This window comes from Tachysurus fulvidraco, chromosome 11, assembly GCF_022655615.1.
Source record: "Tachysurus fulvidraco isolate hzauxx_2018 chromosome 11, HZAU_PFXX_2.0, whole genome shotgun sequence".
NCBI classification, from domain to species: domain Eukaryota; kingdom Metazoa; phylum Chordata; class Actinopteri; order Siluriformes; family Bagridae; genus Tachysurus; species Tachysurus fulvidraco.
In genome coordinates, this window is record NC_062528.1 from 24,336,401 (window position 1) to 24,363,840 (window position 27,440).

The window sequence follows — 27,440 nt, forward strand, 5'->3', positions numbered from 1 at the left end:
TTTCTATACTTTATTATATGTTTCTATACTAAAAGCACTATACTTAACAATGGATAATGTCTCAAAGCAGCTTTATAGAAGTATAGAAATATATAATAAAGATGATAAAGTTTGAGTTGCTATTTCTCTCTAACATTTATCCCTAATGATCAAAATTTTTTTTTGGTTTTATTTAAATGTGATCTCATTTTTTGGTTTTAGCCCCTGTTGATATTCATAAGGTTTGGTGGTTATGTCAGGATTTCTGCAACATACAGTACAGTAGGTTTGGTTACAGCCTCAAAGGGGGGAATAATGTGAAAAATCTTGAAACTCGAGAATGGGTTTTTCATTTGATTGCTTTTGAATTAGAAATTTTTCCTTGAGCTCAATGGATTTGTTGGCTGATTAGCTGCAATAAGAAGTTTTCTCAGTCTCATCCAGGTCTGAGATATCTTCTCATTGTTCTATTTTCCAGCAATAATAGTGTTATTAGTGAAGTACATTTAGATCAGTAAATATTTGGCTAAAAGTTTAAGAATGTGGTTAACCCTGAGATATGTCCACTCAGAGGGGGCTCTGAGTTCCGACAGTGCCCTTGAGCAAGGTACCGATACCCCCAACTGCTCCCTGGGCACCACAGCATAAATAGCTGCCCACTGCTCCGGGTGTGTGTTCACGGTGTGTGCTCATTGCTGTGTTTGTGCAATTTGGATGGGTTAAATGCAGAGAATGAATTCTGAGTATGGGTCACCGTACTTAGCCGTATGTCACGTCACTTTCACTTTTATGAGGTATTGTAATGAATTGTGCATAATTGACTGCCCAGTTCATGATCTTGCTAGATCCTTGCACAACATCTGATCTCCCCTTCAGCCACAGCTCGCAACCTTGGGGTAACCATGGACAATCAACTGTCCTTTTCCTCTCATGTTGCTAATGTTACTCATTCATGTCGGTTTCTTCTCTACAACAGTAGAAGGATTCGGCCATTTTTGTACACAGGCTGCTCAGGTACTTGTTCAGTCTCTTGTCATTTCTAGACTGGATTACTGCAATGCACTGCTTGCAGGTCTACCTATGAACGCATTTCGTCCTCTGATGCAGCTGCTCGAATTGTTTTCAACTGCCAAAGTTCTTGCATACCACTCTGCTGCTGCGATCCCTCCACTGGCTTCCAGAAGCTGTATGCATCAGATTAAAAACACTGATGCTGGCCTACAAAGCCAAAAATGGACCATCTCCCTCTTACCTCAAAGCCCTCATCACTCCTCGCACTGCACCTCACACCCTCTGATCTACCAGCACTGCTCGACTGGTTCCACCATCTCTCAGGGTATGAGGCAAGTATACTACAAGACTCTTCTCTGTTCTGGCACCAAGATGGTGGAATGAACTTCCCCTAGAGGTCCGGACAGCTGAGTCACTGGCTATTTTCAAGCGGCAGTTGAAGACCTACTTATTCAGGAAACACTTCAACTAGCACTTCTTTCCTTATCTTTTGCATTTAAAAAAAAACACAACCTTTGACGCTTTTTCATTGTAACTTTGAACAAATGTTTTAAACTCATGGTATCTTAAGTATGTAACCTAGTGAGCCAGCATTAATGTATTCAATGTTAGAGATTTAAGCACTTACTGTATGTACTGTATGTGGCTCTGGAAAAGAGTCTGTCACATGCTGTAAATGTAGAGGTCTTTTATTTCTGATGTAAATGATGAGCTGATCATCAGTTAGGTAAAGATTGGATAGAAAATCATGGAATGCTGCACAGATTGGAGTTTACAATCCTTCATACAAAAAAGTTTGCTGTGAGGACAAACAGAAAATCTTCTATAGATAAGAACATGCCTTATTGTCGTTGTTGTTATTGTCACTTTAATCTGTTGCTAATTCTCTGTGATTTATTAAAGTGTTTAATAATGTGTAATCTTGTCCAGTTCATCAACACCACTAAAGTCTATCTGTCTCTCAGTGAAACAGAACAGTGGTCTGATGTCCATGTTCAGTGTGGTTTAGTGGTTTCCACGTGACACCTTGTGCATCAACAGAATGGCCGTTGTGATGTCACACTCAATATTCAGCTACTGTTCTATAGCTGGTTCTAATAAGAACCGGAGTCTCATTCTTTTAATGAACTTTGTGTTTACAAACTGTTTATCTGTCATGTTATGGTGAAGGTGATATTAATGCTGTCTTTTAGGAGTTTTGCAGGATTTGCAGTGTGTGGAGTTCTTTGTTCTTTAGACAGACAAATGAACATGAGCTGCTGCTCCTTCACATAACTTTATTCTTCTGACTTCAGTAACAAAACATTCACACGTGGCTCTGGATGTCATTGTATCAGATGACCACTAGATGTCCTCATAACCTCATATATGTATAACATGCAATGTTACATCCCCGTTCCTAAGTATATTCCTTTATACAGATGCATAGAAGTTCTGCACAAACTTTTAAGCACAACATTTGAGTTTCATCAATCAAATTTTTCAGCATAGCTACAAAATTATTCAACACATTTTCACAAATGCATTTATACTCAGAAACTATTATATTTCAACTTATTACACACATCCACTCAGTCTTTGTATTTTTCAGGTATTTTTACAATTCTTCCAGACCTTGTACGGTAAGCTTGCTCTTTCCCTATGCTTTTTTTTCCCCATTTCTTTCATTTGTAATGTCCTTACTGTCAAGTGCATTGTTTTGTGATGCTTCAACCAACTGCTGACTATCAGTATCCATTTCAATGCTTTTCTCAGATGTTGAAGAGTCTCTTTCTCTTGTTTTTCTTAAATTTCTACGATTTCGTATGAACAGCTTTCCATCAGGAGTCTTTCCTATAAAAGAACATGGCTGTTTATGCTTTTCCAGAACAACAGCTGGCTTCCACGAATCGTCTCTAGGTTATGACCGTAACCATAGTTCCCTGAGGAACGAGACGCTGCGTCGAAACGCTATGGGAACGCCCTCTGCGTGACCGCGCTCAGAGACCGCGCTCAGAACCACGTGTGTAATCTGACCAATAGGCTTTGGAGCGTGACGTCATCGGCGGGTGACGTCGCGTAAACAGGAAGCTACAAATGGCTGCGAGATGGACAAGACGCTAGCTCCTGTGAGAGAAGGTAAGCGCCGCAGGGATGCAGGGAGTGTGGCACGGAGACGCAGCGTCTCGTTCCTCAGGGAACTATGGTTACAGTCGTAACCTAGAGACGTTCTCTTTTGGAACTCGAGCTGCGTCGAAACGCTATGGGAACGAGTGTCCAATCATGCCACACTGACCAGACCCTGCTTAGAAAGTGAGGGCCTCCGCACCTGCACGTAGAACAGAGGAGCCCGGGGTGGCTCTGAGGTCAAGGACATAGAACTCGACAAAAGTCAGTGGGGTGGACCAACCCGCAGCGTCACAGATGTCTTGGAGTGCCACTCCAGCGGACCAGGCCTTAGAGGCCGCCACACTCCGGATGGAGTGAGCTCGGACCCCGAACGGTGCGGGGAAGCCAGAGGGCTTGGGAGCCGACAATCGCATCCACTATCCATCTGCTCAACGTCTGCACAGCGGCCAGGAAACTCTTCCTGTTAGGGCCGTAGCAGACGAGCAGCTGCACCGATTCTCTCCATGGACTCATCCTGCGGAGGTAAGTGACCAGTGCTTGCACTGGACACAGTCGGTTCTGTCGCTCCTGTTCGGGGGCTGTAAATGGAGGAAGCTCTGGAGCGGAGTAGGGTCTCTCCTACCTCGGTAGAGAGACCAGCCGCTATGAACTGTGCCCCCTCAGGGGCCACAGCCACAGCCTCCACAGCTCTGGGCGGGGGTGCACCAGGGTTCCGCCCGCCTGTGAGAGGAGATCCCTCCTGGGAGGAATTTCCCACGGAGGGCCCTCGAGTAGGGACACCAGATCCGCAAACCATGGCTTGCCCGGCCATCGAGGTGCTACAAGGAGGAGACCACGACTGCACCATGGCATCCAGACCTAACGGGGCTGGGTGAGAGAGAGAGAACCAGAGGGGACAGTGCGAGGTTTCCCGGGTCGCAAACAGATCCACCTGGGCTCTGTAGAACCTCCGCCATATGAACTCCACCACCTCGGGGTGGAGACGCCATTCCCCAGGCCTCGGCCCCTGCCTCGTCAGGGCATCTGCTCTGACATTCAACCGTCCCGGGATATAAATGGCCCTCAAAGAGAGGAGTCTGTCCCGAGACCACAAGAAGACCGCCCGTGCTAACTTGTACAAAGGGCGAGATCGGAGGCCCCCTTGGTGGTTGATGTAGGAGACCACTGCAGTATTGTCTGTGCGGACCAATACATGGCGATCTCTCAGGTCCGGGAGGAAGTGTTGTAACCCCAAAAACACTGCCATCATCTCCAGGCAATTTATGTGCCACGAGAGACGTGGGCCGCTCCACAGACCTTGGGCGGAGTGGCCACTCATGACCGCACCCCACCCCGTGAGGGAGGCGTCCGTCGTTAGCGTCACGCGGTGACATGGAGCCCCCAACACGGGGCCTTGGGACAGAAACGTTCGGTCTTTCCAAACATCCAAGGCTCGAAGGGCACGCCGCGAGACCTTGATGGAACGATATGGGTTTCCCCTAAGAGAAAACCCTCTGCCCCGGAGCCACCACTGGAGGGGCCTCATGTGCAGGAGGCCGAGCAGGATTACGCTGGACGCAGCAGCCATGAGCCCTAGCAGCCTCTGGAACCGCTTCACAGTGAGTGGCTGGCCTTCCCGCACTCTCCTGACTGAGGTGAGGATGACTTCGACCCGAGCAGGTGACAACCGTGCCTGCATCCGGGCCGAGTCCAAGATCACGCCCAAAAAGGTGGTTCTCTGTGCTGGAGAGAGCACGCTTTTGCTGGCGTTTAGCCGAAACCCAAGCACCTTCATGCAGGCGAGGACGACATCTCGATGACGCAATGCCTGGCACTCCGACTGAGCCAGAATCAGCCAGTCGTCGAGGTAGTATAAAATGCGGATGCCCTGGAGCCGCAGCGGGGTCAGTGCTGCGTCGACGTATTTCGTGAAGGTGCGGGGCGAGAGTGCTAGGCCGAACAGGAGGACCCGATATTGGTAAGCTTTGCCCCCGAATGCAAACCTCAGGAACCTCCTGTGTGCAGGAAAGAGGGAAACGTGAAAGTACGCGTATTCCAGATCTATTGTGATGAACCAGTCCCCTGACCTGATCTGAGCCACGACCTACCTGAGGGTGAGCATCCTGAACCTGAGCCTCCTGAGAGAGCGGTTCAAAGAGCGTAGATCTAGAATGGGACGCGACCCGCCATCCTTCTTCGGAACGACGAAGTATGGGCTGTAAAAGCCTGACTCTCGAACCGAGGGGGGGACCACCTCAATGGCTCCTTTTCTCAGGAGTGTGTGCACTTCTTGTTCCAGGACTAGAGCCTGCTTGGGTCCCACCAGGGTGGGACACATCCCGTTGAAATGGGGAGGAGAGGACGCGAACTGAATCGTGTAGCCGTCCTCTATGGTCCCCAGGACCCACCGGGAGACTCCTGGCAGCTCCTCCCAAGCTGTCAGAAAGTTCCTCAGGGGAACCAGCCCCTCAGGGCTGGCCTCTGACCCACTCAGAGCAGCTGGGGCCAAGCCCTGCAGCTGATGGTGCCTCGCGAGAGGCGGCGGACCCTCCCCCTCCACAACGAACTTTCGGGTGGAAAGGTAGGGAGCGAACCGCTGGAGGGGAGCCGTGCCCTGAAGCACATCTTGTGGCAGGGCAGACAGACCGGCCTCCATGACCCGAACGGCCGGAGCCACGTACTGCGGCCGTTGAGATCTCCTGAGAGGCGGCGGGCCTCCCCCATCCGTACAGAGACTTTGGGCGGAAGTGGAGGGAGGTGCCCGCTGGAGGGGGGCCGTGCTCTGAAGCACATCCTGTGGCAGAGCCAACGGCCTAGCGCCCCGGTGGTGCAGGGGAGGGATGGGCACCGTCACGTGAGGCGTGCCCCACCCCCCCCAACCGTAGATCGTCAGGATCTACGCACCACTGCCCGTTTGTCGGAGGCCCTGCTCCTTCCTGGGACTAGAGCGTCGCCTTGAGCCCTTAGGCCCTGCCCGCGGAGATCGGGTGGCCACGCTTTGTCTCTGGGCTTCTGGGTGCCCGGAAGGACCAGGCCGGGGCTGCCGCCGAACAGCCCCACGAGATCGCCGAGGGAGGTACTGCTGAAACGCAGCCCACTGCTTCTTAGACTCCTGGAACTTGTGTACGACCGCCGTCACAGCGTCGCCAAACAGTCCAGGAGGAGCCATCGGTGCGTCCAGTAGCACAGCTCGATCCTTGTCCGGGAGGTCGGACAAGGTCAGCCTGGTATGCCTGCAACACACCCATGGTGTGGAGGCAGCCCGCGGCCTGACCTGCTGCCGCGTAAGCCTTCCCTACTAAGGCTGACGTAGCACGTAGTGGCTTAGTAGGGAAAACCAGAGCCTTTAGCGATGATGCTACATTAGGGGAGAGATAGCTAGCCAGCGTCTCTTCCACACGTGGCATTGCCCCGTAGCCACACGCCTTAGCCCCAACCACATTCGCGTAAAGCGAGGAGTGACTAGGCGAGGTGTGCGTAGAGTACGGGGTTTTCCAGGATCTGGACACCTCGGCGTGCAGATCGGGAAAAAATGGAAGGCTCCGGAACCGAGGAAGTGACACAGGGCGCAGGAAACGCTCATCCAGCTTAATGGGTGTGCGCTGCTTCTGCTGCTCCACCGGCCAATCTAAATCCAGTTTGGCTACGGCTCGTGTCACGACCTCAAGGAGCTCCTCATACAGCACAGGCTGTGAGGAGCCCACGGGCTCGCTAGCATCCATCAGCTCTCCTTCTTCGGAGGGAGAGACATGTAATGTCGCACTGCTCGCACCGGGAGAAGAAGCAGCCATCGGGCCTGCTTCTCCGCAAGAGCCGGAGCTCGATTCAGCAGACGAGGCTGAAGAGGACTCATCCGCCTCCAATCCCGCTGCTAAATCGGCCTGCGAGCCCCATGAGCGCCGGGGCCGCTTTGCCTAGGCAAGAGCGGGACCGGAGCCGCGAGGGAGAGCGCTCTTCTCGAAGAGCGCTCTCCGGGAGCGAAGCGTGCGCATAGCCGTGCGGCTGCAATGCGAGCAATCGACTCCCTCGAGAGCCGATTGTGCATGCTCCACTCCCAAGCAAACAACGCATCGATCGTGCGAATCCTTCCCGGTAATAAAACGGGGACACGGAAAAACACACTTTCGGAAGTTCTGTCTGCTAGCCATCACTCGATCAGAAAAACACAGTATCAGAAAACAACGCTTACCTAAACGAGCAGAAGCTAGCGTCTTGTCCATCTCGCAGCCATTTGTAGCTTCCTGTTTACGCGATGTCACCCGCCGATGACGTCACGCTCCAAAGCCTATTGGTCAGATTACACACGTGGTTCAGAGCGCGGTCACGCAGAGGGCGTTCCCATAGCGTTTCGACGCAGCCCGAGTTCCGAAAGGGAACTCCCTTTTGCATCCTTATTCCTTCTGCAGGTTGCAGGTCAGGTAAGTCTTTAGTCATCTGGTCGTAATACTGCTTCTGCTTCTGGGACATTGTCTCTGTCGTAAGCAATGCAGATGATGTAGGCAGCTTCGTCCTGAGATGTCTCCCCATCAGTAATTGTGCAGGTGATAATCCTATCCCTTCCATTGGTGTATTGCAGTATTGCAGTAGTGCTATATACGGATCACATTGACTACTATGTGATTTCTTTAAGAGATTTTTCACTTTTTGCACTGCTCTCTCGGCTTGTCCATTAGATTTGCATAACCAGGTCTTGAAGTCACATGCCTGAATTCTCATTCCACTGGAAAACTTGAAAATTCAGCTCTTGCATACTGAGGTTCATTGTCAGATATTACTATATCCACAATTCCATGTCTTGCAAAGATGGATCTCATTTCCCTGAACACAGGTTGTCATGTCCATAAGTAGTTTTACCTCAGTGTATTTTGAAAAGTAGTCCACACATAACAGGAATGCTGAACCATTATGGTAAAGAATGTCTGTACCTATTTTTTCCCAAGGTCGTCCTGGCACATCATGTTGGAACAATGGCTCTTTTTATTGTTGTTCCTGTTTTCATTGCCGGTAGCATATCTGGATACTGCATCCTGAATTTGTGTAGACATACCTGGCCAGTACAAAATGTCTCTGCCTCTTGCCTTACATTTGACAATTCCCAGGTGTGACTCATGTATTTTGTTGATCATTTCCTGTCTTAGTTGATTTGGAACAATGAGCTTATTTGCGTTGAATAACAGACCATCTTTATGACTGATTTCCTCTCGAAATGCCCAGTACAGCTGTATTGATCTTTGCATCGTAGATCGTTCTTTTGCACACCCATTCAGCACTGACTTTTTTAACATTTGCATCTCTACATCCTCTGCTGTGGCTTTTTTGAAATGATCTTTGCCAGATATTGCACTACTCCTAGAAATCTTTTCAGTTCTTGCTTTGTGGTGGTGGAATTTCAGTCTCTTCCCTTATCTTTTCTTCATCTGGTTTAACTCCTTCAGCACTCGGTATGTATCCTATGTATTTGATCTCCGTCATTTTTATTTTGCACTTGTTTCTGTTGAGTTTTAATCAGTGTTGTATAAAGTACTAGGAAGCAATACTTGAGTAAAAGTACAGGTATCGTACTAGAAAAAGACTTTGGTAGAAGTGAAAGTTGCCTTTTAGAATATTACTCAAGTAAAAGTCTTAAAGTATCTGATATTTACTGTACTTAAGTATCAAAAGTAATTTTCTGATATTTAATGTACTTAAGTATTTGAAGTAAAAGTAAAAAGTACAATTTCAGTGATTTTCGGTAGGCATAAGAGCAGGGGCGGTTCTAGGATTTCACCTTTAGGGGTTTTAATGAGAATTTAAAACAAGAAGAGTTATATATTATTTGACTACATAGTAAGCCAAACGTTATGGTGTTATTAAATGGCAAAAGTGGACACCAAAATTTTATGCATGATGTAATGATGCCAGTCTCGAATCAAATCAGTTCATGTATGTGTGCATTCTCTACAAACAGTGTGTCCAATAAATGCACTCACTCACTCTTTTTCTTCCGCTTATCCACAAACTACGTCGGGTCACGGGGAGCCTGTGCCTATCTCAGGCTTCAAGACCAAATCAATAAATGTTATTTTTATTTAGTATTGAATGGAATGTTTGCATTAATATTTTGTTTGTGCTACAACTCTGGTAATAAGCATAGCGAAATTTCACTGCTTTTGGTCGCCGTATTTGCGGCTTTCAGCTGATTAACGTAATAAATGCCTCCAGCTCTGACTGCGCGTGCACGCTGCGCGTACCTGTGCTTCTCCGTAGCGTGCGGAGCGTAATACAATCTAGGAGCAGTGATTCGCCAAACCTCCCTTATTACAGTCGCACACATTTCTTCTGATTTTATTTTGTAGTAACGAGTAACGAAGATGCTTATTGGAAATATAACGGAGTAAAAGTATACATTTTATCTAGAAAATGTAGTGGAGTAAAAGTGAAAGTTGACATAAATTTAAATAGCGAAGTAAAGTACAGATACGTGAAATTTCTACTTAAGTACGGTAACGAAATATTTGTACTGCGTTACATTACAACACTGGTTTTAATTTTTTATTTGCACATTCCAGCAGCTTTGTTAACCTTTCATCATGCCCTTCAATCTCTTCAATGAAGTCTCCCCACATTAGCAAGTCATCGATGATATTTACCACACCTTCCAGTCCTTCTATCAGTTTATGCTATGGATCCCTGAAAGACTTCTGATGCTGAGGATATACGAAAAGGTAACCTAAGAAATGTATAGCCCATTTGGCCTGTTCATTGTGCAGAGCTTTGAACTTTCATGATCCAGCTTTATCTGCCAAAACCTTTGATTTGCAGCTAACACAGAAAAGTACTTTGCATTCGCCATTCTTGAGACCACATCTTCTACTGTCAGCATTGGATAATGCTCTCCTTTTATTGCCAGATTGAGCTCTTTAGGATCCATACAAATTTCTTCGATGTAACTACAGTTACCATGCTTTTGACGCATTCAGTTGGCTCAGTTTGCTTTGCGATGACCCCATCTGCTCCATTCTTTGTAGTTCTTCAACTTTCTCTCACAGAGCTAAAGGTATTCTTCTTGGCGCATGCACAACTGGTCTGACATTTGGATTAATTTGTATGTGGCGTTCTTCGGTTAAACATCCTAATCCTTCAAATAGATCATCAAAATCCTTGAGAATGTCACTGCTCTTTTCAATGTTATACAGCCTTTTAATTATGCCCATTCTCTGACATACAACCCGTCCTAGAATGGCGGGTGCATCATGCTTCATTATTTCAAACAGGATTTTGTATTTTTGCCCTTTGTACACACAATTCAGTGCTCTCTCGCCCAATGGCGCCATCTTGTGTACAGAATACATAACAAGTTTGCAGCTTGACCTCTGCAGTCTCCCTGATATGTTTAGCAACTTGTATACTCTTTCTGACAGAACATTACATTCAGCTCCTGTATCCAGTTTCACTTTAACATTATCCACTGTCACTTTAATACTTTATCTGGATTGTCTTGACCCATTGTTCATCCTCTTTACTTGAGTTGCTGGACATTTCATTGCTTTTTTTCCCACTGTTACTGTACCAATAAACACGTTACCATCTTGTTCAATCATGTGCATTCTTTTATTCTGACTCTGCATGTCTTTGGTATTACACATCTTTGCAAAATAATTTTTCTTCTGACAAGATTTACATGTTTTCCCGTAGGCTAGGCATTTTCTGTACTCTGCTGCATTCCTTTATCATCACTGACGTCTGCTCTTATTTGGTGTCGCTTTTCTTTGCCTTTATAGATTCACCTTTGTGTACATTTACTTCATCATTGAGTGCTTTCATCTGACTCGTCAATTGTTTCTGCAGACCTTTGCGATCTCGTGAAAAACATGTGTCTGATGTACGGTAGGTTTTTCTGAGGCTCACAGTAATTTTTAAACTTGTCGTTTAGTACTTGTATTTTATTTCTCTCCTCTTTTGAGAACTCAAATGTATTCCATACTTTTATGGCCCTTTCCCGCACCACGTGGGCCACGTACAGAAATCTAGCACACTGCACCGTCTCAGACTTCTCTGCAAGCTAGCGACAAAAGTTCCAACCTCTGTATCCAGTTCTTACAATTTTCTGAGAGATTTCCTTGCAGAATCAATGGTGGTGGTGGCTGTAACTGTGCCGTCCTCTTTTTCTGCGTTTATATCAGTTTTGCTCTGACACCATTGTTCTGTTCTTTAGACAGACAAACGAACAAGAGCTGCCGCTCCTTCACATTACTTTATTTTACTTCAGTAACAAAACATAAACACGTGACTCTGGATATCATTTTATCAGATAACCACTAGATGTCCTCATAACCTCATATATGTAGAACATATTCAATATGTTACACACAATAACAACATAAACATTCATACAAAATAACACCATAAACATTCATACACAATAACAACATAAACATTCTTACACAAAAAATTCCCGTTTAACCTTCCTCGTGTTAGGGTCGGCACTGACCCGTTTTTAGAATTTTAATGCATAATTTAAGTACAACATAAATTTGATTATTGCATCAAGGCTTTTTGACTGTGTCAGGAAAGTCTATTTAAAAAAATATAATTTTTTTTTTTTTTTTTACTAAATTATAAAATGCTATGGTGAAAATTATGACATTTGTGTTGTTAGGGTCGGTTTTGACCCAGTTAATAACGTGCTGTAATGTTCCATGTGAAGTTGCAGGGAGGGAATATTTTTCAGGTTTGAGACCACTCATTTTTGGAAAAAATAATCTACTGTCATATCCTGTTTCACTTAACATAACATAACATGACTTAACATAACATGACATGATATATATCATGACATGACTTAACATGACATACACTGTATTTACTATAAATTTACAAATAATTCCTAACAGTATTGTGGTGTATTTTCATAAAACATTGTCATACTGTGTACTTTATTAAATGACTGTAAATGTACAGTATTTCTTATATTTTAGCCACTTGATCTGTAATACATTATTATACTGTTGACGTGTTGCATTGTGGGAGTGATTTGGCGTTCAGTTTAAAGTTTGTGTGTACGGTTCAGAGCTGTGATGATGTGAACAGACATGAACAACACTTGAGTTGTCGAGGTAAGACCATCTTTATTCATTTGCATTTCAATGTTGCTTTCACAAACTGATTCATCTTTTGAACGTCAGTACGAATGATCTCTGTTCTCACTTCTTTACCCACTAACACCATTCATCACAATATGCAGAAAAACTTACAGTGTCAAAAGGATTTAAAGGACAAGTGTAGATTTAAAGATTCAGATTCATTTAAGTCTATTTTTACAAATATCTTTCTTGTGTATTTAAAGTGTATAGTTTAAAAAGGAACACATTCATTTAAAATAAACTTTCAAATGAAATTTAAATGACAGAAAGAATCGACAAAAGACTAAAGTTACTTCAGAAGGCAGTCAGTACAGCCATTACTGTGAAGCAGCTCTATGGCTCTAAAAGCTTATCAAGAAGGGATTAAAGAACGAAAGAGAAATATCAGTCTTTATATCAGTCTTTATATCAGTCTTTGTATCATTCTTTATATCAGTCTTTATATCAGTCTTTGTATCGGTCTTTGAAGGCACTGTGAATCTCAGCTAATGGATTGAAACCTAAGAGAAAAAGGAGAAAACACAGAGTATAAGTTTTGCTCTTATGCTTTAGTGCTTTAAAATAAAGTGTATTGATCATAAAAATCTCACATACAAAAACTGTTGAAACTACACGAACATTACTATTTTATAGAAACTCCTTCATCAATCACTTATTGACCTTTTCAATAGAATGAACAAAAAATACTGAGTTACTTTCAGGAGTAAAGAAAAAAAAAAGAATTGATTGATCTTTCCTGTTCAATCACAAAAACGACTCTTCAGTTCCAAACGTTCAAGAGATGTTTTGAGCCGAATGAGAGAATCGACAAATTGCTTCTTTTAAACGACTCCAAAGGTTTCAAAACTTTCAAGAGCCGATTTGATAAACGGATTCAAAGAATCGATTCATTCCCAAACGACACACCAACACTATTTACCTCAGCGAAATCTCTAAGTCAGGGCTATTCAATTAGTTTGTCCTGTGGGTCAGTTCATGAAAAGCGTCCCAAACGAGGCCCGTGTTGTATTTTAAAACTGCATTAGAACATGAACTGAAATTTAAGTGCAAATAAAATAAGTTCACAAAATGGAAAATATCATTGTTTCATGGTGTTTTTTCTCTCACAGGAGTGCGTGCTCGCGTCACTCGAACAAAGTCACGTGACTCCTGCTCTGTACTGCGACTGCGCATGAGACTGAACTGAGAGAACATACAGTTTATTAACAGTTTATTCTTCCACTTCTGAAGTCTGTCACCATATTATAAAGGATTGAGGAAGGAGTCTGAATAATTCCAGAGTGCACTGTATGTTAAGTGGACTGTTAAGCAGAACATTGTTAAAGATATAAGATAATAAAGGTCTTTTACACACAGTAGGTGGTGTTTCCACCAGTAAGCAGCACAGAAAGACAGAGCAGTTTGAGTAAAGTTCACATTCTGTATTCATTACTGTTCCAGTTTCTTCACACAAAATGTCCAGTGTAACTCAGGGACAAATTAAATCTCACACCTCACTTATAGTTTTTATAAACACTTTTACTAACTTTTTATTTTGGATCACAAAACCTCACAGATGAGTTATTAGACATCCAGACTCCAGCATATAGAGGCTGAGTGAATGTGGTGTGGACTCTGTGGAGGAGCCTCATGGTGTCAGAGACGCTGTAGAAGGACAGAGTTCCTGCACTGTGATCCACATACACTCCTATTCTGGAAGATGATGGACCTCGGATCTCAGTCTCAATGCTGTTGTGCCAGAAAGAGACAGAGGAAGAAAAAAACTCCAGACTCCAGGACTGACTGTTGTGTCCAAACACACACTCATCACCCCGTCCTTTCCTGCTGATCTCTTTATATGACAATGATATGTACACATCATTGCTCCTCTCTACCTCCCAGTAACAGCGTCCACACACACTCTCCTTACACAACACCTGAGGCCGGGAGTCAAATCTCTCTGGATGATCAGAGTATCGGTGTTGTGTCTTACTGCCTGTCACCACTCTGTTCTTCTCAGACAGAATGACATGATGGTTTGCTGTGTTTAGATCCAGAGTCAGATTACAGAAATCTACAGTAATAAAATATCCACGTTAGATGTTAATCACAGGATTTATAATAAGTGTGTGTGAGACACCTGTCTGTGTTTCTATCCTAATGCAGCTCTATAAACATGGATCAGATTTAGATCAACAATACAGACATTTTAACATTGTGTGTGTGTGTGTGTGTGTGTGTGTGTGTGTGTGTGTGTGTGTGTGTGTGTGTGTGTGTGTGTGTGTGTGTTTGTGTGTGTGTGTGTGTATGCGTTTGTGTTTGTGTCTGTGTGTGTGTATTTGTATGTGTTTGTGTCTGTGTGTGTGTATTTGTATGTGTGTGTGTTTGTGTGTCTGTTGTGTGTGTGTGTGTCTGTGTGTGTCTGTGTGTGTGTAAAACCTACACTGCAGAAAATCTTCTCTGCTCTTTGGTTCTGAAGGTAAAATCATCTTAACTGCTGCAGCTTTGGAGACACAGAGACAAAATGGAGACACAGATATAAAATGGAGACACAGAGACAAAATGGAGACAAAAATGAGGTGGAATCCGTTTAAAGTGTGAATGTGAAAAATTTGCTTCCTCAAGTTTATTTCAGACGTCAACAACGTCACCATCTCAATTTATTCATCAGCTACGATTTTCTCCACAAATGTAAGATTTGTACTTTGTTTGTCTGCTAAATTGATCTTGATGTCATTTACAAGACTGATGCTAATACTGTGTGATTTTCTGCAGTCTTGTTCCTGCTTACTTCTTATTTCTGTTAGATGAATTTTATGGCTCTTTTTACTGTGATACAGAATCAATGTTTGTTTGTTCACCTTGTGGTCTGATTTTGTTGAATTCCTCCTCACAGATTTGTTCGACTCGTTTTTTCAGATCTGAGAGAGATTTCCTCACTCCATCAAATGAGAGATGTTGCTTGACAGTGAAGCTGAGTGAGTCGTCACATCCAGGAGAAACAAAGAGAGACGAGAAACTCTACAGAGAGGAAACACATCATAGAGAAGGAGAAAAGTGGACGAGAGGAACGAATGAATCTCAGACTGAATCAGAACAAAGACACACTTGTGATCTCAGACAGGAACATTTCTTGTTGCTGTAATGAGCTTTTAGGAGGAAACTTTGTGAGGAACAGCGCCCTCTGTAGATCAGACAGTGAGTGTTACCTGGAGGAAGTGGATGTCATCGTGTGTGTGTGAAAGCTGCTCCAGCTCAGTGACTCTCCTCTTAAGATCAGCAATCTCCTGCTCCAGTTGATTCAGGAGTCGTTCAGCTCGACTCACATCAGCTTTCTCCTGAGCTCTGATTAGCTCCGTCACCTCCGAGCGCTTTTTTTCCATGGAGCTGATCATCTCAGTAAAGATCCTCTCACTGTCATCTACTGCTGCCTGTGAACATATCTGTAAGCACACACACACACACACACACACACACACACACACACACACACAAACACACAGATCCATTTAAAGATCAACTCTTTCTCTCACAGTGACTCTATAATGTGTGTGTTTATGTGAATCTCTCAGTTTCCTCCTCACCTTAATAATGTCCACAGACTGTTTCAGCTCCTGCACCTTCTTCTGCTTCTCCTGAATCCTCTGCTTGGATTTTATCTGATCCTCCTTTAACTCATTCTGAGACCAAATAAAATAGGTATAATTAATAGAAATAAAATTAGAATTGTAGCTGTAATTAAATAAGAAACTACAATCATTGTCCCCAGCACACATCATCACACTCATCACCCTCTCATTTCCTGCTGATCTCTTTATATCAGACTGTTCTTAACATCGTGCCCTGTGATGATGTGGAGTCACACCAGGGAGAACTCTCCTGGTTATCTAGTCCAAACTATGAGCAGAAGCTTCCCAGATCTCCAGCTCAGGGTTCTTTTTATATTTCCACAATCACTTTCACTCACTTGTTTAGTTGAGGGTGTTGTTTGTCCTCAAAAATGAGACCTTATACATCTTCCACTGGTATTACACCATATGTTATATGTACACATATAGTATTTTACATTTGAAATTACTATTTTTAAATTCATTTTAAACGTTCATATGTTATATGTACACATATAGTATTTTACATTTGAAATTACTATTTTTAAATTCATTTTAAACTTTACTTTTATGTGTTGTGATGGCACAACACAAAAACCGCCGCAAATTCACGGAGGAAAAAAACGCTCTTCGCTTGCAGCATCAGCAACCAAGAAGCGGGAGAGTGTAAAAGGCGGCAGTTCAGCACCTTGGCCAGCGGGGCTAAGTACGATCTCCCTAACTTCAGAACCATGGCCAGCGCCGCGGGGAGTGAAAACGTGAAACCTTTGAGTGTACCGCGGACCAGGGGGCTTAAGCGGGACTGTGCCGACGCCCTAGCCCCGCTGCTCAGTGGAGACGCCCAACTAACGTATTTTGCGCTGGATCCAGAGAGTGCCCGAGATTATGAGGCAGTAAAAGAGGAAATTCTCGTCCGCTGTGGTTGATCCCTGTGACTGAAGCTGGAGATTGTCATAGATGGCCGACCATCAACCCCGGTCCACAGATGGATGAATTGCTGCATTTTGCCAGGCGGTGATTACAGTACAATCAACTCACTGCCAAGGAAGTCGGAAAGTGTTGCCATGGACCGGTTTCTACGGCCACTACCGGCTGAGGAATGGAAGGCAGTAGGGCTGAAGGGCCCGGAGAACTCCAAAGACTTCCTGAGCACCCTGGAACACGCCAAGGCCACCCTAGAAATTGGCCGGGAGGCTCGAAGAGACTTCCAGTCCAGTCTCCACCACCCCCAGCCCTGACAACAACAAGCGGCTGAACGGATGTGGGAGAGGAAACAATTGGATAACCAGCCTGCCCTTGGACAGATTGATGAGCCCATGCCCACCAAACCAGAACTTAAGGCCCCAACCCCGGCCCACAAACAATGGCTCGCGAGTTGCAGCCTACACACCCCAGCATATCCAAAGGGCCCCCGCCTCCCTAGATGTAAATCGCCACCCGGTGTCCATGCTCTTGGATTCGAGGAGTATGGTCACACTGGCCCGGCCGGCCATACTCCCCACCCCCGAAAGGTCGGTCGGGACTCTCGCCATCTCGTGTGTCCATGGTGCTGCCCGTTCAGTCCCTTCCGCACAGGTTAAGATCCGGAGCAAAGCAGGAGAGTGGCCGCTTCTCATCGACCTTATCCCAGATCTCCCTGTTCCCTTCTTGCTGGGGGTCCACGACTGGCCATGGTTCGTCGCCGCCATGAAGTCCACTACCAAGACTGGACCGTAACAAAAGAAGAAGGGCCGGGACCATGGGGCGTGCATGGCTCGGGATGAACGTGATGCCAGAGATTCCTCTCCAGGTGAGTCCCAGTCGCTTACTAACCCTCTCTCTCCACTGTTTCGACAGGTCACCCAGGAGAGGTGGTTTGGGAGGGAACAGAAAAAGAATGACCAGCTGAAGCACTGCTGGGGCCAGGTCCTGCAGGTTGAGAGAGTAAACACCGATCCCTCCCAGACCCTCCACCCCTCGTACTTCCTGGTGAGGGATGGGCTTCTCTACCTCTACACAGACAGGAGAGGAGAACCCTGTGACTTTCTGGTGGTGCCATGCCAGCATACTGTGCTCCTGCTCCACCTAGACCACACGGCCCCATTGGGGGGCCATCTTGGACCCAAGAACACGCTAGAAAGCTGCAGGATCGATTTGCTTTGAAAGGTGGTAGACCAGGAAGGACATAATTGGGACCTCCTCCTTCCTTACATCCTCTTCACGGTCTGGGAAACGCCCGAGGCGTCCACAGGCTTCACCCCATTTGAACTCCCCTTTGGACGGCGCCCTTGGGGCATGCTGGACGTGGACCGGGAGGCCTGGGAGGAGCAACCCTCCCCCTTCCGCTCCATCATCGACTTCATCCAGGACATGCAGGCCTGGATCGAGCGCATTGAGCCCATCGTAACGGAACACCTAGAAGAAGCCCAGCGTGCGCAGCAAAGGACGTACAATTGGCCTGCCCAGGCTAGGGAACTTCGCCCTAGGGAGCAAGTAATTCTACTTGTTCCTAGCGTGGCCTGTAAGTTCCTGGCAAAATGGCAGGGCCCGTACACGGTCCTTGAGAAGGTGGGACCTGTAAACTATCGGTTGCAACAGCTAGGTAAGCGTGCAGACACCAAATTATATCCCATCAACATTTTGAAAAAATGGATTCCCCCGCTGGCTGTGGTGTCTGTGTTTGCCTCCCTCCACACAGATCCCAAAGAGTGTGCCCTAGTAAAGAGAGGAGATGATCTCACACCAGCCCAGCAGCATGACCTCACAGAGCTCCTGGACCAGTTCGCGGATGTCTTCTCGTCCCATCCAGGAAGTACAGAGCTGGTGCACCATGAGATCAAGACCCCTCCTGGGATGGTGGTCCGACAACGACCATATAGGGTCCCGAAGTGGAACGAATGTTGAAGGAGGAGATTATTGAGGAGTCTGCCAGCCCTTGGTCCAGCCCCTTTGTAGTGGTGCCTAAACCAGATGGGACCATTTGCCTTTGCAACGACTTCCAGAGGCTCAACCAGATCTCGGATTTCGACAGCTATCCCCTCCCTCCAGTGGACGACCTGGTGGAGCATCTGGGGAAGGCCCTGTTCATTTCCACCCTCGACCTGACAAAGGGCTATTGACAAGTGGCCCTTGTGCTGGAGGCAAAGCTATAGACGGCCTTCAGCACTGCAAATAGCCACGGGCTATTACAGATGCTTTGTGCCTATCTTCTCCTCTTTAGCTGCCCAGCTTACAGATCTAATGGTCAGCTGGACCGGGGCTACTGGACGGACGGCACAGAATGGGCATTCTGCCAGCTCAAGGAGGCCCTCACCACCCAGCCAGTACTGCGGAATCCGGATTTCGATCGCCCCTTCACGGTACAGATGGATGCATCCGAAACGGGATCTTTTCGCAGGAGTTCGATGGGGAAGAGCACCTGGTCCTCTTTATCCCCCAGAAGCTGACCCCCCGCCGAGAAAAACTATGCCGCAGTGGAACGAGATGCCTTGGCAGTTAAGTGGGCCATTGAGGACCTCCGGTACTACCTGGCAGGGAGAAACTTCACCTATGTGATGGACCATGCCGCAAATTCATGGAGGATAAAACGCTGGCCAGCACCGTGGGGAGTGAAAGCAAGGCGGGGTGACCAAAACCCCCTGAAAAGCATGGGCCAATCAGGAGCGCCGCTGGAGCATTCACCCTCCAGGAGGAAAGCACAGCAGGAAGCAAGGCTCAGCGGCTAGAGAGGGGAAAATGGGGCTTGCCTAATGGAACTAATGCTTGGCGTGCTTTTGATGCTCTCTTTTAGACACATCCAACTTCAAATTGCCGGCTGAGCCTACACTACGCTCCAGGAGGAGACTGCTTCACCTTTTCACTGCCGTCCCCCTCTTGCTGCCTAAGTTTGGAGCCTGGACTTCTTCCAAAACGCCCCTACAACCCCTTAAAAGAAGAAACTATTTATTTTTCTCCTTTCCTGACTTTTTTTCTGCATTTATAATCACAGAAGAAAATAAATACTACCCACTGTTTGCTGTAATCCTGTCTCGGTGCCTCTTCTTCTGTGTCCCATCCCTCTACGAGCCCTACAGTGTATTAATTCATTTATTTTTATTCTTATTTTTCTCTCTTCTGTTTCTATACTGATGTTAAGTTGCTTTCAGACAATGGGAATTGTTCAAAGCGTGATACAAATAAATTGAATAAGAATTTAAATTTAACTTTGTAGTGTGTGTACATATATAAATAGAAAGTAAATATAAATGTCTCTTAAAGAAGCTTCAACACTTTTAGAAGTAAAATAAAATAGACTTTGAAATCAGAATAAAGTGTGCACATGACTGTGATAAATATCTTCATCAACATCATCATCATTGTTTTGCCATTGGCTGTTTAACCTTCCTATTTTCCTCAGGTTTATCTGACTTTGCTGAAAGATTTACTCACTCATTTTCTACCGCTTATCCGAACTACCTCGGGTCACGAGGAGCCTGTGCCTATCTCAGGCGTCATCGGGCATCGAGGCAGGATACACCCTGGATGGAGTGCCAACCCATCGCAGGACACACACTCATTCACTCACACAATCACACACTACGGACAATTGTCCAGAGATGCCAATCAACCTACCATGCATGTCTTTGGACCGGGGGAGGAAACCCCCGAGGCATGGGGAGAACATGCAAACTCCGCACAAACAAGGCGGAGGCGGGAATCGAAGCCCGACCCTGGAGGTGTGAGGCGAACCTGCTAACCACTACGCCACCGTGCCCCCTGCTGGAAGGTTTTGCCTGAAATTTACCAGGATTGTTCCAAATTATAAACTTTGCAAGTAAAATGAATTTTGTCTATTTTTGTTGAACTATGTGTTCGAACCAATATATACTTTGCGTTTTGGATCCTCCCAGGTCAATTTGACTCGGCCACATTTAGTGGGGCAATAGGTCACACTTTTGCCCTTTTCAGTGCAATGAACATATATACAGACACAAGAATACACACATAAAATGTCCAATAACACACTCACACACCACACACACACACACAAATTGCATTTCATTAGGCCTCCAGAAAAAAAAAGCCAAACATTTGTAAATATTTCACACTTTGCCTAGCAGAGGCCAAAATATGATCTACCAAAATGATGCTACAGACACACACACACACACACACACACACACACACACACACACGGAATCAAACACTGTTCAAAGAATTGGGCATTGCATTCCAGTTGAAATTTAGACAACACAAAGGCTACACATTTGTAATCGTTTCACACACACACGCACACACACACACATTCATATTTATATAAAGAAGTTAAAAAAAATACATGTGTTTTGCATATTTGTTTCCTCTCTTATTTATGAATTTAGTTGCATCAGTCAGCTTTGGCCTGGAGATATGCTGAGCAATGTTTGACATTTATCAGTCAGTGGTTATCCAAAATAATATTTAATAATTTCTTCTTATTTTACTCAAAAACATGGCCATAATTTCATAAAGTTTATCGTTCATAAATTAATTATAATAAAAAAAATAAGAAGTGTAAAAGAAATTTTATTCATATGAAATTATGACATGTTTTTGAGTGGTGTGTGTGTGTGTGTGTGTGTGTGTGTGTGTGTAGCCTGTTGTTGGTTGATCAGATGGTTTTTTACTAAAAAAATGAGGCATTTTCGTATATAAATAAGTTTTATTATACCAAATATATATATATTTTGCAAAATATATGTTAATATGTTTGAAACAAGTTAGATTAAAAAGGTGAAAAAAAATGGCCATCGTATATACTTCATTTTTTATAAGCAGTCAAAACAGACAAGGTGAAGTTGACTCTGTGCTCCTAATTTGCATAGGACGACAATAGGAGGGTTAAAGTACACTGACTGGTCTGACCTGTTTCACACGTCTTTACAAAACACATTTTGACTTTTAATAAAAATCCACCTTACACTGAATGACAGTCATATAACCAATCAGATCACCTCAATAGAAATTAGATTAGAAATAGAATTTGTAGAAATTGACTTAAAAAAGAATAATAATATCCAGTTCTCACCTGTTTTTCAGTTCTTTCTGTTTTAGCTGAAACTGTATCATGACCTTTGTGTTCTTCCATCGTACACAAATAACAGATGAGGCTTTGGTCAGTACGACAGTAGATCTCCATCAGTTTGTCATGTTCAGAGCAGATCTTCTCTTGGAGCTCTGCACAGGCTTCAACTAACTTGTGCTTCTTAAAGGCAGGAGACTGATAGTGAGGTTTAAGATGATCTTCACAATAGGAGGCCTGACAAACCAGACAGGACTTGACGGCTTTGTGTTTTCTCCCTGTGCAGGAATCACACTCCACATCTCCAGGTCCAGCGTAACAGTGAGCAGGAGAAGCAGCTTGGAGTTCAGTCGTCTTCAGTTTATCCACCACTTCAGCCAGCATGTTGTTCCTGCGTAGAACAGGCCTTGGAGTGAAAGACTCTCTACACTGAGGACAGCTGTAGATGCCCTTCACATCCTCCTGATCCCAGTTAGCATTAATACACACCTTACAGAAACTGTGACCACAGGGAATAGTCACTGGATCATTCAGGAGATCCAGACAAACTGGACAGCTGAACTGATCGTGATCTACTGAAATACTGGCCTCTGCCATTTTCCTGCACTCACACTGAGAGAGAGAGAGAGAGAGAGAGAGAGAGAGAGAGAGAGAGAGAGAGAGCTATAAGATTCGTTTTCTCTGAAATGAACTTCCTGGTTCAGTGTGTTATAGTGTAACAGAGAGAGGAGGTGTGGCTTTAGAGAGAAAAGGAGCCTTAGACTTTAAGCTCTCTCACACACACACACACACACACACACACACACACACACACACACACACACACACACACACACAAACACACACACACACGAATTGGGCATTGCATTTGCATTGCATTGGGCCTCCAGAAAAAAAGCTACTCATTTATGCCTTTGTCCTTTGGGCAAAATTTGATCTACCAACAAGCTACACACACACACACACACACACACACACACACACACACACACACACACACACACACACACACACACACGTTGTTTCCTATCTCTTATTTATGAATTTAGTTGCACCAGTCAGCTCTGGCCTGGGGATGTGCTAATATTTGACACACACCAGCCAGTGGTTATTCAAAATAATATTTAATAATTTCTGCCTTATTTTACTCAAAAACAGCATAATTTCATAATGTTTATTGTTTATAAATTAAGTATAATAAAAAGCATAAGAGGTGTAAAAGGAATTTTATTAACATGAAATTATGCCATGTTTTTCTGTGGTGTGTGTGTGTGTGTGTGTGTGTGTGTGTGTGTGTGTGTGTGTGTGTGTGTGTGTGTGTGTGTGGTGGTGGTGGTGGTGGGGGGTTTAAAATTGGTAAAGCATGGTAAAAATGGTTTCAAAACAATATACTGGCTTTGAAATATAACAGTTTGTAATATTTCATCAACTTATTCGATTCTATAGTGAAAATAATTAATTTCTACTAAAAAATTAGGTTTGTATATAAATGAGGTTTATTATACCAAATATAACAAACATTTGGGCAAAATATATGTTAATATGTTGGAAACAAGTTGATAATCTTTCACTAAAAAGGTGCAAAAAAATGGCTATCATTTATACCTCATTTTTAATAAGCAGTCAAACAGACCAGGCCAACTTGACTCAGTGCTATAACATTGCATAGAAATGCAGGAAAAGACAAAAGGAGGGTTAAAGAGAAAGTGAAGTTACACAACAGTAGAGAGAATTGTTTTTTTATGTAAAGAATCTCCTCTGTGATTTAAGTTTTTTATTAATTGAAATGATTTTTTCATGTATTTGAATAAGGTAAATCATCACATTATATTTATAATATTCAGACACCTTTTACTCAGTACATTACATCTCGTCACATTACATCACCTCAGTCTTGTTCATTAGGGATCAATTTTGCTCTAGCAAACATCTATAGACACCCAGGACCCTACACTGATTTTCTTAGAGAATTTCGTTCAGACCTACTAGTTAATTTTGATAAAGCGTTAATTGTAGGAGATTTTAACATTCACGTTGACGATACAAACGATGCTTTAGGTATCACATTTATGGACCCACTAAACTCATTTGGGCTTAAACAAAACATCACTAGAGCAACTCATCATCTTAATCATACGCAAGATTTATTAATATCACATGGAATGGATGTCACTAATATAGATATCATACCTCAATGTGATGACATCACAGACCATTACATCATACTGTACACACTACCTGTAGAACAGACTAACTATGTCTCACCACGTTATCTACTCGGTAGAACTATTATTCTGACCACTAAAGACAGTTTCACAAATAACCTGCCTGATCTGTCTGGACTTCTTACTATACTTTTAAACACAAACGATCTAGATTTAATGACTAACAGCATAGGCACTAGCTTCATTAGCACACTGTTGTTACAATACAGACTACAGATTACATTACAAACATTAGACACTGTTGCCCGAATCCGATTAAAGAAGGTTAGAGATAAAACACCCGCACCGTGGTATAATAGTCATACTCACACCCTCAAGAGAGAAACCCGTAACCTTGAGCGAAAGTGGAGAAAAACTAAATTAGAGGTTATTAGAATTGCATATAAGGACAGTATGTCCAGCTATAGACAGGCTCTAAAAGCTGCTAGGGCTGAGCACCTGGGCAAACTCATAGAAAATAATCAGAACAATCCCAGGTTTTTATTTAGTACAGTGGCTAGATTAACAAAAACCCAGAAATGTGAACACACTATTCCACCGCAGTTCAGTAGTGAGGAATTTATAAGATTCTTCACTGATAAAATTGAAAGTATCAGGAACAAAATAGTTGATGTTCAACATATGAGAGCACATTGTGACTCAGTCTCACCTAAAGCTCTACACTCACAACTACAGTGCTTTACAAGTACAGGACAGGAAGAGTTAGATAAACTCATTACTAACAGCTACAACAACAACATTTGTGTTAGATCACATTCCAACTAAATTACTGAAAGAAGTGTTACATAAAGCTGGTGAGCCTCTTCTTTATATTATTAACTCCTCCTTATCTTTAGGTTACGTCCCTAAATCCTTTAAGTTGGCAGTCATTAGGCCCCTCATTAAGAAACAGAATTTAGATCCTAATGAACTATCAAATTACAGACCTATTTCACATCTTCTGTTTATGTCTAAAATACTAGAAAAGGTTGTGTCTGTTCAACTGTGCTCCTTCTTACAGGAGAACAATATTTTTGAAGAGTTTCAGTCAGCTTTCAGGCCCCATCATAGCACAGAATCTGCACTTGTTAAAGTTACAAATGACTTGTTCTTAGCTTCGGACCAAGACTGTGTGTCACTATTAGTTATCAAGCATCGCGTTAGTTCAGGCAGTCCGCGTCATCAAGCATGCATCAGCTGTCCATGACGTGTACCAATCCGGTTACGAAATCCATATTATCCAATCCTTTAATGACACACACACACACACACACACACACACACACACACACACACACACACACACACATACTATCCAATACACAATTACAATACTGTGATATGGTCTAAATTGTACTGATTTTTGTTTTTATTCCACAGGCCTTGACTACTTCAGAAACCACTTGGACTGTCAGGCCAAGAATCACATCAGTGAGGACTCCCAATTATCTGAGGAAGAGGACTTATTTTCCTCCTTGAAGAAGACCAGCCCTTTTGAAACGACCCAGCAGTTGGATGCCTACCTGGGGTGCCTGTTTAGTCTGTTTAGTGTTTCATGGACTGTTTAGTGTTTCAAAGACTGTTTAGTGTTTCATGGCTGATCTTCAGGCCAAGAAGAGCATGCATTAGCTCAAAGAACTTTGAGAACCAGCTGCTTTTGCGGCTAAACACCTCTTTTGCGGCTGGTAACTCATGTTCTGAGTTACCCAGAACATGTTCTGGTAACTCAGAACATGTTCACATGTTCTGTACTTAACTGATGTTGATTACCCTGTTGTTGTTTGAGTCCAATGTGTGGTTCATGCCTCTGGGACATGCCTCTGAAGTTTGACTTTTTGCACTATTTCAATACTTATAGCAAACTAGCCATATCTTCTGCTCTATGAAACACAGCTCAGTAGTACACATATATGGTTCTTTAATGTATTTGTATTGTAATAAAATGTGTTCTTTTTCAATGGGCATATACAGTATTTGTTAAATCAGTAATTGTGTGCACATCCCACCTTCTGGCAGGTGCAGGACAAAAGAAACTGTTAAAGTAAAAAATTTGTAATGTCCGCAACAGTTTTTAAACTCCCTTCTTCAGGCGAATACAGTATTTGGCTGAAACAGGTAGCCTAGTGCATCCCAAATTTTTCAAAATGTTTTTTGAGAAGGTGTGGTAGTGCAAAATAGGCCGCTGTGGCACAGCCTAAGCTTTTGTTCTTAATGTTATTTTTTCCTTGAATTTCTTTTACTTTTATACTTTAAGTTTTGAAACCAGTACATTTAAACTTTTACTTGAGTAAATAGCTTGAGTTGATACTTCAACTTGTACATAAATCTTTTTAAACCCTAGTATCTATACTTCTACTTGTGTAATGAATGTGAACACTTTTGACAACAATGGTGTGTGTGTGTGTGTGTGTGTGTGTGTGTGTGTGTGTGTGTGTGTGTGTGTGTGTGTGTGTGTGTGTGTGTGTGTTTGTGAGAGAGGGAGAGAGAGAGATTTAATCGAACCTGCTGCTTGCTAGAAGTTCATGTTTGGCCATGCCCCCTTGATTATACTGTGTCTAAGACCTCGCCCACTTTCTTTGACCACACCTCCTTGACCAGGGAACATTACCATTACTGAGACACCTGGTGCCTATTGCACAAAACTGGGATAAGGGATTAAGCCAGGATGTCTAGGTGATCCTGGCTTAATTTTTCCGTGATCCGGTTGCACTACAGCTGGATTAGGGTGCGGTAGCATGATATGTGTTACCATGGAGATTTATTGTGTGGAGCTAGCCTGCTCCAGACCAGGCTAAATTCCAGGATCTATTTAATCTCATCTCTTATGTCAGTCAGCAGTCACCACAAATGGAAACCAATAGTTATTCCACTGCCCACTATACATTGTTATCACATATATCTAGACCCACTGTCATTATTTAAACATTTGTGATCATTAATTTCAATCATTTTGGATAAATGATGATTTTTACATGATGTTGCTATCATTAGATAATTTACAGTTTCCCATAGACTATAAGGCTATATATAAAATGATAGAATATTAGGGCCACTGAGGAAAAAAAAAGAAAATTCACAGACTTGGAGAATGAAGTCATAATATTGTAACCCGTTGTTTTAGAGGAGGACAGTTGTTAAAATGACAGCTGTGGGGCATTTCATGGAATTGTTCTTCAGTATAGTTTCACAAACAAGGACATACTTAATCTTTTGGCACATCAGCATCACATTGTCATAAGTATCAGGACTGTAAAATGAATATGCATCTTTTCCACAGAAAGAACCAGCCTCATAAATTTAGATTAGATTAGATTAGATTCAACTTTATTGTCATTGTGCAAGGTACATGTACAGAGCCAATGAAATGCAGTTAACCAGAAGTGCATAGACGGCTTATTTACAAGTGTTAGTGTAATAAATAAGGGTATGA

At 43.6% G+C, this 27,440-nt stretch overlaps 1 protein-coding gene across 1 annotated transcript in view; it reads right to left on the reverse strand.

Moving 5' to 3' along the window:
• Nucleotides 1-22,418, reverse strand: part of LOC113647927 (E3 ubiquitin/ISG15 ligase TRIM25-like) — a 62,511-nt gene extending 40,093 nt beyond the window's left edge. The window contains exons 1-5 of the mRNA XM_047820565.1: nucleotides 21,813-22,418; nucleotides 15,764-15,859; nucleotides 15,389-15,622; nucleotides 15,041-15,200; nucleotides 14,623-14,682 (exon numbers count right to left, since the gene is read on the reverse strand). Coding sequence (XP_047676521.1) covers nucleotides 14,623-14,682; nucleotides 15,041-15,200; nucleotides 15,389-15,622; nucleotides 15,764-15,859; nucleotides 21,813-22,403 — 1,141 coding nt within the window. The 5' untranslated portion in view covers nucleotides 22,404-22,418. The remainder of the gene's footprint in view (nucleotides 1-14,622; nucleotides 14,683-15,040; nucleotides 15,201-15,388; nucleotides 15,623-15,763; nucleotides 15,860-21,812) is intronic.
• Between the last annotated feature and the right edge of the window lie 5,022 nt (nucleotides 22,419-27,440).